Consider the following 18768-nt stretch of genomic DNA (forward strand, 5'->3'; position numbering starts at 1 on the left):
TAAATACATGCTAACTCTATCTCTCATCTGTCAGTGTCATTGCAATGATTTACAATCCGAAAAGTATTTTTATTCTCCCCAAATCCATGCCATCGGTACTCAGGACCTCTATTTTCTACCTATTTTTCTATCTCAGCACTGGTCACATTTACTCTCCCTACACAAGATGAAAATCCCATCTAGTTTGGAAATGTGTCTTATCTATTAAATCTCATTCTATTCCCAGCACTTGGACAGAATCTGGCACATTATAGTACAACAGTCTAAGGGGATGAATAAATCGATGGGTGGATGGACCGAAGTTGAAGACCTATTAATCATTAAGATTGATAATTCTTTATTTCTCTAGGTGTGTGAAAAAAAGAAGAATTGTTGGCTTCCCAGGAATCACATAGAAGGTAAAACACAAGGAAAGAAGAAAGGAAGGAAGGAAGGAAGGAAGGAAGAAAGGAAGGAAGGAAGGAAGGAAAGAAGGAAGGAAGAAAGGAAGGAAGGAAAAATGTAAAATCAGAGTTAATAAATGTTTAATTATGTGTCAACATGTATTATGTCAACTTCGCTGTTATTCTCATTATCAATAATCATTTCATGCATTTATAAAAAATTTAAGTCAGTTTTTCTCACTTCATGGAAATTCTCAAAAAGCACAATTGCTCAGAGATCACATTAAATAAATTGTTTATTAGCAAATAATTTAAAAAGCAGAGTTTAAAAAATAATTTTCAAGGTTTTTTTTTTTTTAGCAGCAAAGAAAAAGGTTTCCGGATATGGGATGCATTTTAATATATTAGGCGTGATATGGAAGTGGTACTCTAAAAATAAAAGTGCCAGGACCTTAGGATATAAAATAGATTTGGGAGCTTAAGAGAATTCCCTGCCCTCAGAAATCTGAGTGAATCAGAAAGAATTAGGATGTTGAATGCATACAAACACTGAACTGTGCTTTTAGACCATCCACTGTTGAGAGTTGCTGATGTTATCAGAGGAAAGTTTATCACAGTAACTACTAAGAATCTTTGCATCCTTGTGAATTCTGTCAAATAAGAAAAGAGCTGGGCCTCAACCAGACCCCCTCAGGTCAGCTTAATACTTTCTCAGAATACCTTCTACTGGAAAGAGGGGCATCTGTGTAGGTTCGCTGTTGGCAGTGAGAGCCTCCAACTTCCCTCAAAGGTAGCACATCTGGTAGAGCATTTCCAGCAGGGTGCACCATTGAGACAGCAGAAACTACCCAACAGGAATCAGCAAAGAAGAAAGTCTGTAGACATAAATGAGGAAGAATCACCTGAAATTGGGGTAGATGAGGATCTCCAGGCTGCTGAGTATAATATAACTCTGCCTGGATTGTGATTGGGAGAAGCATACTTCTGAGAAGGAAATTCATAGGTTGGTCCAGGCTAATGAAGCATAACTGCCCCCTACCCTCATGTGCTCTCTGACCAGGCACAGCACAAATTCAAGGCAAGAATACTCTTACATTTTACATTCTTCCCTTTTTGCGCTTAAAACTTAGGTTGCTTATTCAATCTACCAATCACATGGTAGGCAGTCAACATATACCTGCCAACTAGTAAATATTTGAGGTATGGGTCAGCGTCCTCACCCTAGCTTTTCATTATTTTCTCCTCCAAGGCGCTTTGATTATATGTGCAGTGGGACACTACATACAAAAGCCCACAACAGCAGCTTCTGAGTTAGTTTCCCAGTAGTTATTTATGAAAAATAAGATGAAATATGAAATTCGTGGATAACAGCAGACGGCAGAGTGGCTTAGTACTCCCCTCTAAATAATTAGTAGATTCAGTGATCTTTTAAGAAGAGTTATTTTTTTTATTGTAGCAAAATAAACATAATATAAAATTTACCATTTTAACCATTTTTAAGTGTACAGTTCAGTGGCATTGAGTACATTCTTATTGTGGTGCAACCATCGCCACTATCCATCTCCAGAACTTTTTCATCATCCCAAACTGAAACTCTGTAGCATTTAAATAATAACTCTCCATCCTCTACTTCCCCAACCCTGATAACCACTATTTTACTTTCTGTCTGTATGAATTTGGCTATTTGAGGCACATCATATGAGTGGAATCATGGAACATTTGTCCTTTTGTATTGGATTAATTTCATTTAGTGTAACATTTTCAAGTATATATCAGAATTTCATTGCTTTTTAAGGCTGAATAATAGTGCATTGTGATATGGATAAAATATAGATGTCAATATAGATATTACATTTCGTTTATCCATTTTTTTGTTGATGGACATTTGGGTTGCTTCTATGTTGCGACTATTGGAAATAATGATGCTATGAACATGGATGTGGAAATATCTCTTCTTTTCTGTCCTTTTTAATGCTATTGGGCATACAACTAAAGGTGGATTTCCCAGAGTACATTGTAATTCTATGTTTAATTTTCTGAGAAAACACACTCTTTTTCTAAAAGAGTTGTAACTTTTTACATTCTCTCCAGCAGTTCACAGGGGTTTCAATTTCTCCACATCTTGGTCAACACTTGTTATTTTCTGTTTCCGTTTTGTTTTGTTTTATAATAGCCATACTTATGGGTGTAAAGTGATATCTCATTGTGGTTTTGATACACATTTCTTTAATGGTTAGTTGTTTTGAGCATTTTCTCATGTGCTTATTAGCCTCTTGAATATTTTATTTTAAGAAATGTCTGTTCAAGTCTTCTGCCTATTTGTTAACCTAAGTTATTTGGTTTCCTTTGTTTTGTTTTGTTTTTGAATTGTAAGAGTTCTTCATATATTCTAGATATTAATCCCATATCAGATCTGCAAATATTTCCTCCCATTCAGTGTGGGGGGTATCATCTCACTCTACTGATAGTTTCTTTTGATGTATAAGGAGTGTTTAATATGAAAGAAATCAAATTTATTTACTTTTTCTATTGTTGCCTATGTTTTTTGACATCATATCAAAGAAATCAATGGATCTGATATGAACATCATGAAACTCTTTCTGTGTTTTCTTCTAAGAATCTTATAATTTAATTAGCTCTTATGTTTGGTCTCTGATCCATTTTAAGTTAATTTTTATATATGGTATAAGGTAAGGCATCAACTTCAATTTTTTTGCACGCAGATATCCAGTGTTCTCAGTAGTACTTGTTGATCAATGATTTTCTTTTTTTCTTTTTAAGCTTGGGGTTGGGTTTAAATTGTAAAGACAGTGGTTCCCTGCCTTTCCTGAGTTTAAATACAATCTACTCATCCTATTGAACATAATGGGAACTCTCTTTTTATTGGAAAATGAGTCCATTTTGTACTGAAGTTGATTGGTACATTATTTCTTCTAGAGTACTGATATTCTGAAAGGGGTAAAGTCTCCGTTCATCAAAAATAGAAAGTACAAGAGTGGGGAAAAAAATTTCATTTTGTTTTCAAAATAAAAAGCGAAAGAGAAATAAGCCAAATCAAGGACCTGCCCATTTCCTCCTATATAACCGTTTTAAGCCTGCCTGTTCATATCGTGCTTTCTTCCTGCCACTTTCTTTTTGGCTATTCCATATCTATCCAAGCAGGGAGAGTAGAATTTCCTTAAATTTCTATGAATCTATTTTGTGAGTTTGGGTTGTTCTTTGCTGGCACAATTCAAAAGCATGTTGATAAAATGAGTCAAGTTTACAAAATAATGAAGTTTTAGCTGACTGGTCTCCTAGTCTGGAAACTTGAAGGGTCACTTAACATTTCTCTGCTTTAATTTTATTATCAAAGAACAGCAATATAGTGACCATTTCCTAGTGGTCGACAATGTTTTAGCCAAGGGTTCTACAGCTTCCCTTAAATGGCAGGCTTCAAGGGAGGCTGTGCACATGCTGAATTAGTGTGCAAAGCATATACTTCTTTTACTAGATTTTGAAAAGAACCCATGAGCCAAAAAAAATAAATAAATGTTAAAAAAAAAAAAGCTCTCTAGGATCTTAGGGTGACAGAGGAAGTATGAAAAAGCAATTTTCACTGGAGGAGTTTCGAATTTAGTTAAGGATCCAAACTTAATGCATTGGAGACAATGGGAGAACCATAAAAGGCCAATGTATCAGAGAGCTTCATTTCATGGTACAGTCTACAGAAGTCCAGAAAAACTGGAGTGGAATAAGCAAGAAGCAGGGAAGGCTACCCGGAAGAGGTGAGACTCATCATAACCTCTGTTCTTTTGTCTCAGGGTTCTTATCCAGGCATGTTTGTGTTGGGCACTTCAATGATCTTATGTTTCTTCCCTAAAATGTTAGCCATTCAGGTTATAAAACAGAAATCGTGTATGAGTATTTCTAACCCTCTATGCTAACAATTTTAACCACGCTCTTTTTAAAGCCTGAGAGATACAACCCCAATGATATTGTTAAATAATGATCAGTAAGTAGTAGTACTTAAATTGTCATGAGTGCTGTCTCCCTCCATTTTGCTGTAAATCGACTTCAAAATATGAAGCTGGTTTCTGCCAGCCACCCACTCTCTGGGCTTCACCGTCTCCACCTAGCTTTCACCATCAGTGAGTAAAAAGAGGACAGTCTGATTTTACCATTGCCTGAACAAAAACAGTTTTAGAATGTAAACATATGAAGAAAGAATACATGCCTAAGTATTTGAAGAATTCTAGCCACTTTTGCATTCAGTGAGCTACTTCTTCATTCCACTAGCAGGAATAATTGCAGTGCTCATACCACAGAAATACAACTTTATCTTCTTTAGATGGTATCACTATATTGTCTGTAATCTTTATTGCATTTCCTGTTTCATCTTCCTGCTCAGGGACTTATGTACTTAGTTTAGCTGACTTCCCTGAAAATGTATTCATATATGTGACATTTAAAATAAAAATTTTAAGTAGTGATTATTCTCCAAAAACTAAAAATATAAATGTATTGATGGATTATGAATTATGGTTAGGAGCCTCAGCCTTGCTTGTTTCTCTTGGCCAAAACACTTCTCTTAAATATGTTTTTATGAGACTGCTGAATTTATATCAATAACAACTAAAAATTGCCTTATTCTCATTTAAAAATAAGTAGAACTTAAAATGGAATTCAAGCTAAAGAACTGAAATTTGAAGTTTTTTTTAACCAAAGACTTGTCCAGTCAGCTACATTATTAATGAAAATTGCTAGATATCTGTTTATTATGTAATTTTTTTCCAACTTGCTGGTACAGAGAACAAGTCATGGAGTGACCAATAATAAGTAATTATTATGTAGTGCATAGTAAGAATATATTGATAAACAGTATGTTGTAAAAAGTGTCAGCATGTCAGGATTATTTCTATCGGCAAGGCTTGCTTGGTGACCTGTTCACCATCTTGCTAGTAAGAGTCAACTGTTCCTCCTTTTGTAGCCCTATAACTTGAAATTACATAGGGAACTTTAAAAAATACTGATGACTGGGTCTCAAAAGTAGATATTTTTATTTAATGGTCTGGAATAAAGCCAAGAACTGGGATCTTCTTAAACTTCCAGGTGATTTTATCACACAGCCAGGTTCATGGCCACAGCTTTAGATCCTAAGATGTACCTGCATTGTGACAATCCCTGTTCCAGCAGATAGTGAATAAGAGGCATTCTGGTTAAGTTAAGAATGTCTCCATTTTAAGGTCTTCTGCAATGTTTTACATCTAATAGCATGCCTGGTTCTCGTACCTGTCCTGCCTTGATCTTACTCCTTCATTCATTCATTACACATGTATTATGTGCCAGAGACTGTGCAATTTCAGATTGTTGACTATCCTCCTGGCTCCTGACTGCTCTTTGAGCCCTACCCATATTTAAAATACATAAAAGTTTCCAGGCAATATCAGGTTCCTTTCTACTCCAGAAATTTGTCCTTTCCCTGCCTTTCTGCCTTATCTTGGCAATGATTCTATCTGTATTTCTTACCACATCTTGCTTGGGGAAAATATTTTCATTTTAAAAAATAAATAATAAGGAACATCTTTCTTTAATAATCGTGGTAATAATTAGTATTAGTTTGTAATCAAATAAAGAACTTTGGTGTCCTTCTACAAGGTAAATTTGGTAGCACTTACAAGATCTAGAAATTTGCAACCCCAAATTTAGGAATCAGTTGGCTTTCCTTTGAAATAGGAAACAAAGATGATCTTCTGCTCTTGAAATTGCTTCAATATCAGCCTATATATTCACAATAAAGAAGATAAATCCATGCACCAGAATAGATTAAGAGAAGTACAACAGCTGATTTGTGGGAAATCTGAATATTTGGAATCAAATACCATGGTCTTAATTTAAGAATATTTAGTTCACCAATGTGAGATCGAGGCAGCTGATGCTAAAAAAAATTACTAAAAAAAATAACACATGAACCTAAATTGACATATATTTTATATGTTTAATGAAATGAATGACACCCTATGATAAGCTTATGAATATTTTCACCATTAAATATTGGTGAGATTGTTCTAAATACATCTGGAATTGGTGATTAAAATGGTCATTATCCTTTTGTTCTTTTAAGATTATAGCTACATTTTTAACAAGCACTGTATGCTCAAAATAGAAAAGTCAAAAATTCAGCAATGTATGAAACAATAATTATGTTTAATAATACTTCCACTCAAGTCAGCCACTGTTAACATTTTGGAGTGGGTCCTTCATTTATAGATAGATGGTAGATAGGTAGATAGATAGATTCACAGATACAGACTTTATATAAACCAAGTTAATAATGCACACAGAATTTAATATTTAGGCACTTTTAATAATTTTTGTGTCAACTTTTCACCTTCAAAACTTCACCTGTAGTTGTTCTTGTACTGTAAAGTATAATAACTGGATAAACTTGACCATTTATACAAATGTTCTGAGGGCTAAGATAACATGCAAATAAACCTTACACATCAATATGTGAAAGCTGGACAGACCACATAGTTCAAAAACGGAAGTACACTTTGCAAAGCTAACTTGCACATTCACTGTCTCAGTTACAGCATTTTGAGGGTCACTGTGTGCCTGGCACATCAACTCTTTTCAATAAAAATGGTAAGTAATTGATTTTATGGCTCTCCATGATCTAGTAAACATCTAAATTTCTGTACAAGAGAGGGGTGGGGGCACTTTACAGCCAGGTCTCCCAAGCCTTGGGAATTTTTGCTTTTCCCATTGTTGTTCTATTTACTATTAAAGTTGCTGGGTCTTTATTATACCAGTTAAGAGATTGTGGCTTCAAGAGTTCCCTTTTCTGACTCCAGCTTTCAGAACAGAGGAAGAGCTATGCCTTACAGAAAGAAAAGTTGTACATTTTGTCTTTGCCTCAAGATAGCTGGGTTTCAGAGCCAGTAACGTAGTCAAGTTTTATATTATGAACACTTTGGATCCTAGAAGAGAACTCCAATAAGTGTCAGGTAATATTGCTGATGATGAGTGCTATTTTGACAACCTAGTGGATTGTACAAAAAAGGAATTCTTCTGTTTTAAAAAAAAATGCATTTTATTATTTTAATTAAGAGAAGCACACAAAACCCAAATGGTCCAAACCTTAGAGACAAGTCATGGTCCCAAAGTTAATTGAAAATCATTATTAAGAGTACAATTAAAATGTAACTGGGTTTCCAGCTGTACCATAAAAACTAGCTTAACCTATAATGTAGCTAAAGCATAGCGTTAATATTCTGCTGCAGTTTCCTATTATTTCTCTATAAAATTGGCCATGTTCCCGTACATGTGGTGTTTGTATGCTCCCAGAGTCTATAAGAGAGCCAACTTTGATCCCACATACACCCCAGCCCCCCGAAAACTGGAGATTGGTATTCCTTTCTCCCACTATCGAGAGGATTTTTTCTTTTGCTAGTTCCCAGTGAGAAGGTGGGGACTGAGACAATGACTTCTACAAGTACTAGTAGGGGGAAGGATTGCACTACAGGCAGTAGAAGAGGCAGGGCAAAGGGTTCATGGGATGTGTTTGTATGCTGGAAGCGCTTGAGCTAGAATGGGAAAGTATAGAGGTGAGAGAGTATTACCTTGCCATAAGAGGAGAGGGAGAAGGAGAGATGGAGTCAGAGTTGCAGAGTCATAGGGGAGAGGAATGCACAGTGGCAAAGAAAACGGTAGCACGTGACCCTCCCTGCAGCCACACTTGTAAGAGGAAGGCAGTCGCCTATTAAGGGAGAACTTACAAGTCCCTTTATTGTTTCCTTACTAGGTCTGTATGTCCAGGATTCTTAGAAAACAACTAGACCTTAATTACTGATATCCTCTTCAAAAATACAACAGGGCATTGTGGTTTACAAAGAGTTATTTGTGTTTTCTTGGGGGAAACAAGATGATAATAGCAGCCAAAAAAGTTTAACTGGATCTGGATAGTCTGTGTTTGGTATAATATATAAGAAATGTTTTCTTAAGAGATTATCATTTTATTATAAAATACATATTATTAAAGAAAATTTCTTAGAAATATAGTTATGCAGAAATGAAACAATACATATTTTCTATAGTTTTATCACCTAAGGGCAATCATTGTTAAGTTAGTACCAATCTTTCCAGAATTTCATTGTTTTAAAATATATTTAATAAAGATAATTTTTATAAGTGCCATCATACTTTAAAAATCATTTTCTTATCTGATTTGTACTTTAAAATATTTCTAATAATATCTGAGTTATATATCATTACTAATAATGTCATTTTTAATTACTGTGTAGTATTCCATAATTTAATCAGTTCCATATATTTGGATGTATAGGCTTATTTTATTTTTCCTTCTTTATGGTAATATAGACAAGATTGTCAAAAGCATTTTTTTACATACATTGCCTGATTATTTGTCATTGGTGGTACTGCTAGAAGAATTGCTAGGTGAAAAGAATACATGTATTTAAGACTTTCAGCAGAAGTTACCCTGTTGTTAAACAATACATTTTAAGTTTACTTACTTTATAGTGGCAAGGTAAATAAATTTTCCGGTTGTAATAATGGTATATACACGCCTAGCTTTGTAGCATGTCAGGTTATACTTAAAGAGAAACTAGATTTCCTGTAATTTCTCATTCCCCCAACATCGTTTCTGATATTTCTACGATGGGCTGCAGAAAAGCAGGTAACATAATAAAGGAAGGGAAAAACAATTTTATTTTTCTCCTTGAAAAGCATCATAAAATGATTAAAGGGCTATATTCCTGGCTTCTAACGCTTTACTTACCAGTCATATGTTTCTTTTTTTACAAGTCATTTAAATTCTGAGTTTCTTTCTTTACCCAGCAGTGTTGAGATGATGATGATGATGATGATGATGATGATGATGATGATGATGATGATAACTATGCCATGGTGTTGTTGGGGAGAGTAAATAATATTGCAGTTATAAAGCACCTATTACAAAGCAGGCGCCAGCCAAACACTGGATGAATATGGGTTTCTTTCCTTCCAGTCCCAAATAAATAATTTCCTAAGGAGACATAGAGACTCCCAGAGAACACAGGAGGGGAATGAAATGGCAGTTAACATATGTGAGGCCTACTATTATTCCTATTTTCCACCTGAGTACACTGAGTCTTAGGAAGGATAAGTCACGTGCTTACAGTCACACAGCCATTAAATATTAAGACTGGAATTTGAGCACAATATGCTGCTGCATCTAAGAAAAAGTAGGTACAGATCCAAGAAAAGCCAAGGACTGGCTTTTAGAGTGCTAGGTGCCTTTCTTCAAGCTGGTGACAACCCTTATTAGATTTGGAAATCAACTGTTGTAGCTGTTTCTACTACTACCACTGTGAATTGCCTGATTTTCAGAATGTTCACTTTGTTGAAATCTTGCAGAAGCCACTGGGATGCGAGGCTGCAGGGGTTCTTAGCTTTGTGGTTCTTTACCCCAGGATTCAGAGAGGGGGGTTAAATTATTAAATGCCTCCTTCCCCTAAGCTCACCAGCTATCTTACTACTAGTGTGACTAACCCCACGTCCTGCACGCTGAGTGCATGAAGGAAGCAATCAGAGAGTAGGACCATGTTATGGTTCAGATGGTTATCTGGAAATTCACCTTTTATTGTCCTCTCCCTATAACTTATTGATTGAGAAACTGTGGAAATGAAGCAAAAAGGTATGAGAGATTTTGTGAGGACAAAGACATTACCTACTAAGACTGATGAGTTTTCACCACACAGTGGCAAGGAGTGCTGTGTTCCAGACCCAGCCTCTCATAGTCCCCTGTGCGATCCTGACCCAGTCTTTCCAGCTCTCTCTTAAGCTGATCAGTGAAGATACAGAGTTGGCCCAGGTATTCCCCAAATAATTTGAGAGGCTGCAATGGAAACCCAGTTGAGAGCTGGTGCCCCAGGGGAAACAGAGAATTTGAAATCTGATCTAGAATTCCTCTGAGAGCCGGAATTTCAATCCACTTCTTTCAAGTAAAGTTGTGATTCTTATCTTTATCATATAAGCTGGAAGGGGTGCATCGCAGCCCTGAATGATATGTTAATATTCTCAAATAGAAATCCATTCATCTCCATATGTTTCCCCCACCCTACCTCCACTCTCTGACCTATTTTTATCCTCCCATTCTGCAAAAGAGGCCACCTACCTTTTGCAGCAAGATCTAGCCCAGTGTGTTAAAAATAATAATAATAAAAATTCTCGTGCTATGACAAATAAGTTTTAAGCCAAGGATGAGAGGTTCAAATTTTAGATCTCTTTCACCTACATGTCAATGCTTGTAAAAGGAAATGAGGTCCACTTCTTAGACAACATTTTGGCACACACTGTGTGTGGCACCCTCTTTCTTGAAGTAAACAGGTGTGGGGCTCCAGCTCTGGATTGGGTAATATCAGTGCCACTTCCCCAGTTCTTGGAGGAGAATTCTAGCTGCCTTTTTGTTCTTTTCATGTCCTTTTCTTTTTAAAATATCATGTTATGTGATAAAAAAAAAATAACAACACACGCTCATGCACTCATCACCCAGATTTCACCCATATCACCAGTTTGCCATAATATTGCCATTTCCCATCTCTCTGGAAAAAAAAAAAAAAAAGACAGTGTTGAAGCTCTCTTTTTGCCCTTTCTTGTTCCATGCCCCTCCTTCCAACAGTAGAAGACCACCCTCTCTGAAAGCAAATCTCGCCACATTTTTATATTTTTATTTCATCAGTCTATATCCATAAAATAACATGTATTATTGTTTTGTCCGGTTTTATTTTTTTTTTATAATTGCTGCATTTGCCTTTTTTTCCACTCACATTGATATGTTTTTAAGATATATCCATTTGGACACATGCAGCTTAAGTTCAATTTATTGGATCCCTGCGAAATATATTGAAATTTATTCATCCGTTCTTGGACACTTAATTTGTTATCATTATTCTCAATTTTAAACAGTATGAGAATGAATTTTTTTTACAGAGTACAGGCATCTTCGAGTCTACTGAATGTTAGCAAACGTTCTCCAAATTCATTGTAAAAATTCACCTCCCACCAGCCTCGTATGAGTTGTGATTTCTCTATATCATCCTAAAACTTAGTATTGTCTGATTTATTGATAGAGTTTTAAATTTTTCTTATATGCAAAACTCTACTTCATTGTTGTTTTAATTTTCCTGATTACTACTCAGAACATGTTTTCGTAAGTTTATTGACTATTCAGGTAACTTCTGTAAATTCTCCTCACATGCTTTATTTCTTTTCTTATGGGTTACCTTCTCATGTTGATTTGTAGACATTTCTTATATAATTCTAGGCATTCATCCTGTAAGTTATGTGTTATGAATTTCATGTTCCCAGTCTATGACTTCTTTTACTTTATTCTTGGTGTCTCTATTTTTATACAGAAGTTTTCAATCTTAAAGTATATTCTAAAACATGCTTTTTATTATTTCTGCTGTTGATGTCCTATTAAAAAGCTATTTCTGACTCCCAAATATTAAATACATTTTCTTAACCTTTAATCTAAATGATTTAAAATTTTGATTTTCATGCTTAGGTCTTTAATCATCGGGATTCTATTTATACTTGTGTTGTGAGGTAGGCATCTAACATATTCTTTTTTTTCCCCATAATTCAACATATTTATTTACATCAGTGTGACAACATATGAACAAAAATAGAGCAGTCTGAATTGTACAAAGTGAACTAAAGAGGCAATAAAGTGACATGAATATATTTTGCAAACGTCACATTAATTAAAAACTAAGTGCAATTGCTTTTATTATTTTTAAAGTGGGCATTCTTCACTGTTTTTAACATATTCTTATATCGATAATAAATTTAGTACTATTTATTTTAGTCTGTTCTTGCCCCCTGATGCTGTCTGATGCCTCCTGCATCACGGAAGTCCATTTCTCTTATATACATGACTCAGCTTCGAGGCTCCCAACTCTGTCATATATATATATATATATATATATATATATATATATATATATATAGCATTGTGTGTTCATCAGCCATAGTTAGATTTCTTTCTGTCACCACATTTTTGACCTCTTTTACCCCATCTACTTCCTCTCTCCCTCTTCCCCCAACCTCTGGTAACAACTGGTCTGTTGTCCGTGTCTATGAATCTGTTTGTTTGTCCTGTTCATTTGTCTGCTTATATATTTTTTTATTTTAATTAGTTTTAAGTGTACAGTACATTGGTTAGACATTTATATAGTTTGTAAAATGATCCCCTAATTGCTCCTTATTTTTATTTCCAATATTCTTATACTCTCCTATAGGTATTATTCATTTATGTGTTTCTTAATGAATTCTGAAATTTTAAAGTCATTTTCAGATTGTTTTTATTTTAAGTTGAGGTAAACCCATCTTTTAATTGTTGATTTTTTTTTTATTTCTTAATAATAGTTTCCTCGTCATATTTTGGAACTTTGTGTTGCAGACCTATTTTGAGGTTCTGTGGTTGGTTGGTTGGCTGGTTGGTTGGTTAGTTTTCCCTTCCTACCTGCCTTCTCTCCACCTTCTCTGGTGTTGTGCTGGTCTCTGCTACTTCTTCCTGAGGACTTCAGCCAAAATCAGGTTTATACTGACAGGCCCAGAGTAATGTTACACATTTAGCATATTCATTACTAACCGAACTGGTATCTGGGCCCAGGTTCCGGCTCTGGGGCTATGTCTATCCCAGGGTTTTTCTCAAGCTCAGGACTTTTATGCATTGTAGAATGTTTAGCAGCATCTCTAATCCCTACCCACTAAGTGTCACGAGCTCACCCGCCCCACCCCCATTGCAACAACACAAAGCATTTCTAGATATTACAAAATATTTCCCCTACCTAACCCATACTTTATTAAAATCATCCCCAGCTGAGAAATGCTCGTCTATCCCAAGGCAGTTCTTAGTGGCTGATTATTTGGTCTCCTTTCATGGTGCTAAGGATGGAGAAAAGCATATCTGTCCCTGTCTTTGGTTTCAAAGAATGACCCTAATTCGGGTTTCCAGGTTACCCTACAGAAACTTAACTAACAAATGCTACTGTATCCCAAACAAACAGCCTGCCTCAACAGCCCTCCAATCCTCCATTGTCATTCATTGCCTTGTGTTTCTGTTCTGTTTGTAATATAGAAAGGATTATCTTCTTTTTGAGAAGTTAATTTTTTTTTATTTTTATATTCTATCTTTGACATGTGATTAGGTTAGTGAGAGCGCCGCGAAACTTTATATACCAGGAGTTGATTCCTCTTCTCTTTTTTCTTCTCTTTCCTTTAGCTTCATATCTTTCTTTTTTGTTTTCTCCTCTTATCCTTGATCAGTAGTATTGGGTAAACCAACAAAGGAAGAAGACATGTGTCAGTATCAGGGTTGATGAGAAGCAGGGAGAATTAGTCCAGTTTTTTTCCAAGCCTTCATCACCCACCCCCAACCCCCTGTGCCCCATCCCAACCTATTAAGACAGTGGTTCTCAAAGTGCTCCCTAAACCAGCAGCATCAATACCATCCGGGAACTTAATAGAAATTCTTGTGCTCTACCTATTACTGACCGAATAAGAAGTTCTGTGCATGGGACTCTGCTACTTGTGTATTAACAAGCCCTCCAGGTGATTATGATATAGGCTAGAGTTTGAGGTCCCCTGTACTAAGACCTAGCTAAAGAGGTTTGAATCAGTGGTTCTCAAACTGGCAGCACATTGGAATCACCTGCCAAATTAGAAGATACACAGTTGCATGAGACCCAACCCCCAGAGACAGATTCAGCTGGCCTGGGTGAGACTCAGGTACTTTTTTCTATTAAGTTCCCCAAATGATTCAAGCAATCAGTCAAAGTTTGTTTTAGTTATTCATTTACTGCTTTGTCCATTTGGATGATCGCTTATGCCATTCTTTATCCAGTGCTTCCAGAATTTTAAGTGTAAATCGATAAACTTTTAGTGATCAAAGTTTAAAATGAGTCTGGAGTTAGACTTCCTGAATTTTATCTCAGAGCCACCCCACTATCAGCTATGTGACTTTGAACAATTTACCCTCTCTGTACCTCAGTTTCCCCATGTGTAAAATACATGAATAACTATACAATCTAAGGTTGTTATAAGGATTACATCGGTTTACATAGGAATGTCTTCGGAATAATGCCTGTCACACAGCAGAAGCTATACAAAATTCTTCTCAGCTATGTATTTTGTGAGTAAAACATGTGAAGAACCTGCAAAATAAGTCAAAATAAGAGATTTGAGAATGGTAATTTTTGAAAGTATTTAGAGACTCTCCCTTTTTTTTCACATTGAGACTTTTTGTTTTATAAGACCCACTTTGTCTCCAAAATGGTGTGAAAATATTGATTCAATATAAATTAACTTTTTTTCATTAAAATTTTCAGAATTTTACTTTATGCCTTTCGAAACCAACTAGTAGAATTATAAAACCAGAGCTCAGAATCAGTGTTCTATAGTTAGATTTTAGCTATAAAAACTGATAAGACAACAATAAATCCAGCCCTTATGTAAATTCTGGCAGAGATCAAAAGAAGTGGTGTTGAAATAAACATCTGCTAAATTTGATCTATGAGAGACATTGAATTGAAAGAATTCATGTGAAATCAAGCAAAAATACTTTAATAGACATTTGGAGGTTAAACTTAACATGAACACATTTTGATTTGTCAGTGCATGAATATTGTCCAAAAGAACTAGTTGCAATTTTGTTTATTACAACTTCGAAAGAAAAGGAGTAGAATTTACTTTATCACAACTGGACATTCACCAGAAAGAAACTAATTTTATTACATGTACCCACAAGTGCATGAGACAGCATTTCAGGGCTGGGCAAAGTATTTTTTAATAGCAAAACATAGTTATCCTAACACAATAGGGTGGAGATACACACTGTTTAAACTGCTCACGGGGTTGGTGGCAGGGGAGTTTCCCAATTTTCTGTTGTTATCTACCAAGCAAACAAAGAAAAGAGCATAAGGATGAAATTGTTCTAACTTCTGTTTTCTAAGCAAAGTCCACCTGCAGCTACTGGCAGGCATAGCATTGATGGTTTCAATTCTCAATAGATTTAAAAGTTCGACAACCCGAGCAAGCATTTATTGGATTTAATAAGCAGGGCAAGGAGAGTGGTAGGAAGTTCCAGAAAGTAGCCAGAGTAACCACATCTTAGTGGCTAATTAGGCAAGAAAACCCATATATAATTTCTATCCATCTTAACTCTTCCATATCCTTTGTTTAACTTGTAAGACACACACAGACACACACACACACACACACACACACACACACACACACACAGACACAGACACACACCCGTCAGCACATTCCAGAGAAATGATGTTACACCTACTTTTCGATCGGTGAGGTTTCTCTCTTCTATGACTTCTTTACAAACAGGTAGTCAGTCCAGAAGTGGGGGGATATTGCCTTCTTGGGCAAGTAACTTGCCAAAACTAGACCCATGCCAAGACTTCGCATTTGTAATATCTGTGCTACTGTTTCCATTGTTAAGGTCTGTATTTAACGGAATGGCTATAAACTCTGCATTCATAAACACTTTTTTAAAAAAGATTCACTTTAACAGTGTATGATTTTAGTTATTCTAATATATTTGTAACTTTAAGAGTCCTAGGCCCACAGGAGACACAAAAGGAGAGATAACAGTTACAGTATAAGGCTTTTAGAACCAGTAGGCTGAGGCTGGAAGCCTTGCCCTGACTGTAAATTCTGTTTTCTCAAGCTTTCTCTGTAGATCTGCTTCTCCTTGTTGCCTCCCCGCACTGAAGCCGGGCCAGTCTCCACTATGAGACCCACTCGATTATCTTACATGTGATGCCTATTTTTTATGTTACCTATTTTCTTCCTGGAAACTTTGGAGTTGGTGACTCCAGGTCAATAGTTTCCTTTTCTAAGATTCTATGAGTTAAATAAATTACACAGTTCTGGACATATAGAAAGAATAAAGATAAGGTTTGGTCAACTTTGCTTCTTGGGTAGACAGCTGATTTTGGACATGCTTGGAATGGAAAACAAGATCAAACAATATCTCATTTGATCAAGATCAAATATCATTGCATAGCAGCCTGCTTGGAGGTTTTGGACTAGTCTTGAGTGTGTGTGTGAGAGAGAATTGGGGGAAGATTAAAATTTAATGTCAAACAGAGTATTGATATCTGCAACTCACTTTGAAATTAAAAAGTGAATGGATAAATCAATAGATGTAATCAAACAAAAGCAAGAATAGAAAAATGCTAACAATTATAAAATCTAAGTGGGAGGTATTTTGGTGTTTACTTTCAATCGATTTCAACTTTTGAATATACTTGCAACTTTTCATAATAAAAAGTTTAAGTATCAAATAGACTGGACAAATAGAGCTGAGAATTCTAGTATAATACTCCATTCTTTACATTCTTAATCAGTGCATTCATTTATACTGCCTCCGTTTATCCACTAATGAGATACACAAAAATTTTCCCTCTAAATGTGAATAGTTGTATTGTTTTTATCTGTTGTAAAAATGAAATGCATGATGATATTTTTTTTCAAAAAATACAGGAATAGGTATAGAAAGTAAAAATTTCACCAGTTAATACTTTAGAAAATTATAGTTGACATACAAAATTTTATTAGTTTCAGGTGTATAACATAGCGATCCAACATTTATATACCTTACAAAGGGATCACCACACTAAGTCTAGTAACCGTTTGTTATTGTATATATAGTCATTATAATATTATTGACTATATTCTTTATGCTATATATAATATCCAGTGACTTACTTTATAACTGGAAGTTTGCAAATATTTTTCTAGACATCACTAGACAGAATATAAGACCTTCTTATGTGTCTCTTATAGCTGTGCTTATGCTTCTTCACTTTTAGCTCAGCCAAACCAGCTCTGACACTTCTTTAATACATGGCTCTGAGTTTCTTCCTTCAAAAGGCTTCTACTTCCACTCTTACTCCACTCAATCCCTTTGATTTGGCCTGTCCTGCCTTCAGTAGTTCTCTTGTCAATGCAATGCCTTGAATTCTCATCGAGCACCTTTAATAGTCAAATGTATTTCTCCTTAGTTATTTTGCATTTACCATGCTATCTTGCACACCCAAAGTCGCCAATATACGTTTGTTACTGGACTCATAATTTTACAAGACTGTAATCTGATTAAAGCAAAACTATTCTTCTAACTTGATATGTAACTGCACAGTTTAAAACCAAATTCTCAGGGAATATTCTGTTATTGGTAGTGTTTACAGATGGTTTTATTTTGTGGAAGTAAAACTAGATTTTTATTCTTTAAAAAGTGAAAAGAAGTATTCTTATATTTGAAAGGTCTCTTTAATGCATCTAGTTCAAGGAGTTTCCATGAGTTCACTTTTTGTACTGCAAATTTTATAAATGGTTTTCTAATTTCATAGAAACATCTTACTTATTCCCATTACAAACTCCTTTCAGGGTATCTCACAGAACAGATTAATAGACTAGATAATTTGGGCAATAAAAAGCATACTTTTCTTTAGGAACAGAAAATGGATTGTTTCTATTTTCCTTTTATATAGCACTGTCCTGAGCTATATCAAGTTTCCAATCACTTTTCAAACGTTGTTTTGAGAAAATAAGGGATATAATAACAATAGCTAACATTTAACTGAGTAGTTCCTATATGTCAGACACCGTGTTTTAAAAATATCAACTCATTAAATTTTTGGAACAACTCTAGAAGATATACTGCTTTTACTCTTTTTATAGATCTGAAAACCAAAGAAGGTTAAATAATTAACAACCAACAAGTAAGGGTAGAACTAAGACCCAAACCCAGACTGGCTCCAGAGCCTATATCTACCCCACTGCACTCGCTGACTCTCTAGGCTAGGGTACAAAGAAAAGGCACTGAACTAGTCTAGAGGTAGGGCACAGCAGGAACCTACAGTTTCATAAACTTTGTATCTACTTATATCTCATATGAGCTGTAATTTCTTTAAGAATCAAGACATTTTAGAATAAATACTGTCGTCTACACTCTGCTGATTTTCCTTCTTAACTCTATAATCTATTTGGAATTTATTCTGACTTATTGAAGGAATTAAATGTGAAGTTAAAAATATTTAGATATGCTCTTTTCCCATTTTTGTTAATTTTAGATTATCATATATTATAGCTATGGCTCTCTCTCTCTCTCGCTCGCTCTCGCTCTCGCTCTCTTTCTCTGTCTGTCTCAGCTTAAACAATAGAAATTTATTGCCTCATGGTTTTAAAGGTTAGAAATCTGAAATCAGGGCGTTGGCAGGGCCATGCTCACCCTAAAGAGGCAAGGAGCTAGGACAGGATCTCTTCCAGCCCTCTGTCCTTACCTCTGGTAGTTCCTTGAACTGTGGCAGCAGAATTC

The 18768-nt window shown here is 35.4% G+C and overlaps 2 protein-coding genes across 2 annotated transcripts in view; both read left to right on the forward strand.

Annotated features, from left to right (window-relative positions):
* The window catches only part of C9 (complement C9), a 43775-nt gene extending 43029 nt beyond the window's left edge, over positions 1–746 (forward strand). Inside the window, exon 11 of the mRNA XM_016147957.2 lies at positions 350–746. Coding sequence (XP_016003443.2) covers positions 350–357 — 8 coding nt within the window. The 3' untranslated portion in view covers positions 358–746. The remainder of the gene's footprint in view (positions 1–349) is intronic.
* Positions 747–2629: 1883 nt separating this feature from the next.
* The window catches only part of FYB1 (FYN binding protein 1), a 140259-nt gene continuing 124120 nt past the window's right edge, over positions 2630–18768 (forward strand). Inside the window, exon 1 of the mRNA XM_036225518.1 lies at positions 2630–4150. The gene's annotated coding sequence lies outside the window, so the exon portion shown is untranslated. The remainder of the gene's footprint in view (positions 4151–18768) is intronic.

The sequence above is a fragment of the Rousettus aegyptiacus genome, unplaced genomic scaffold, assembly GCF_014176215.1.
Source record: "Rousettus aegyptiacus isolate mRouAeg1 unplaced genomic scaffold, mRouAeg1.p scaffold_m13_p_8, whole genome shotgun sequence".
NCBI classification, from domain to species: domain Eukaryota; kingdom Metazoa; phylum Chordata; class Mammalia; order Chiroptera; family Pteropodidae; genus Rousettus; species Rousettus aegyptiacus.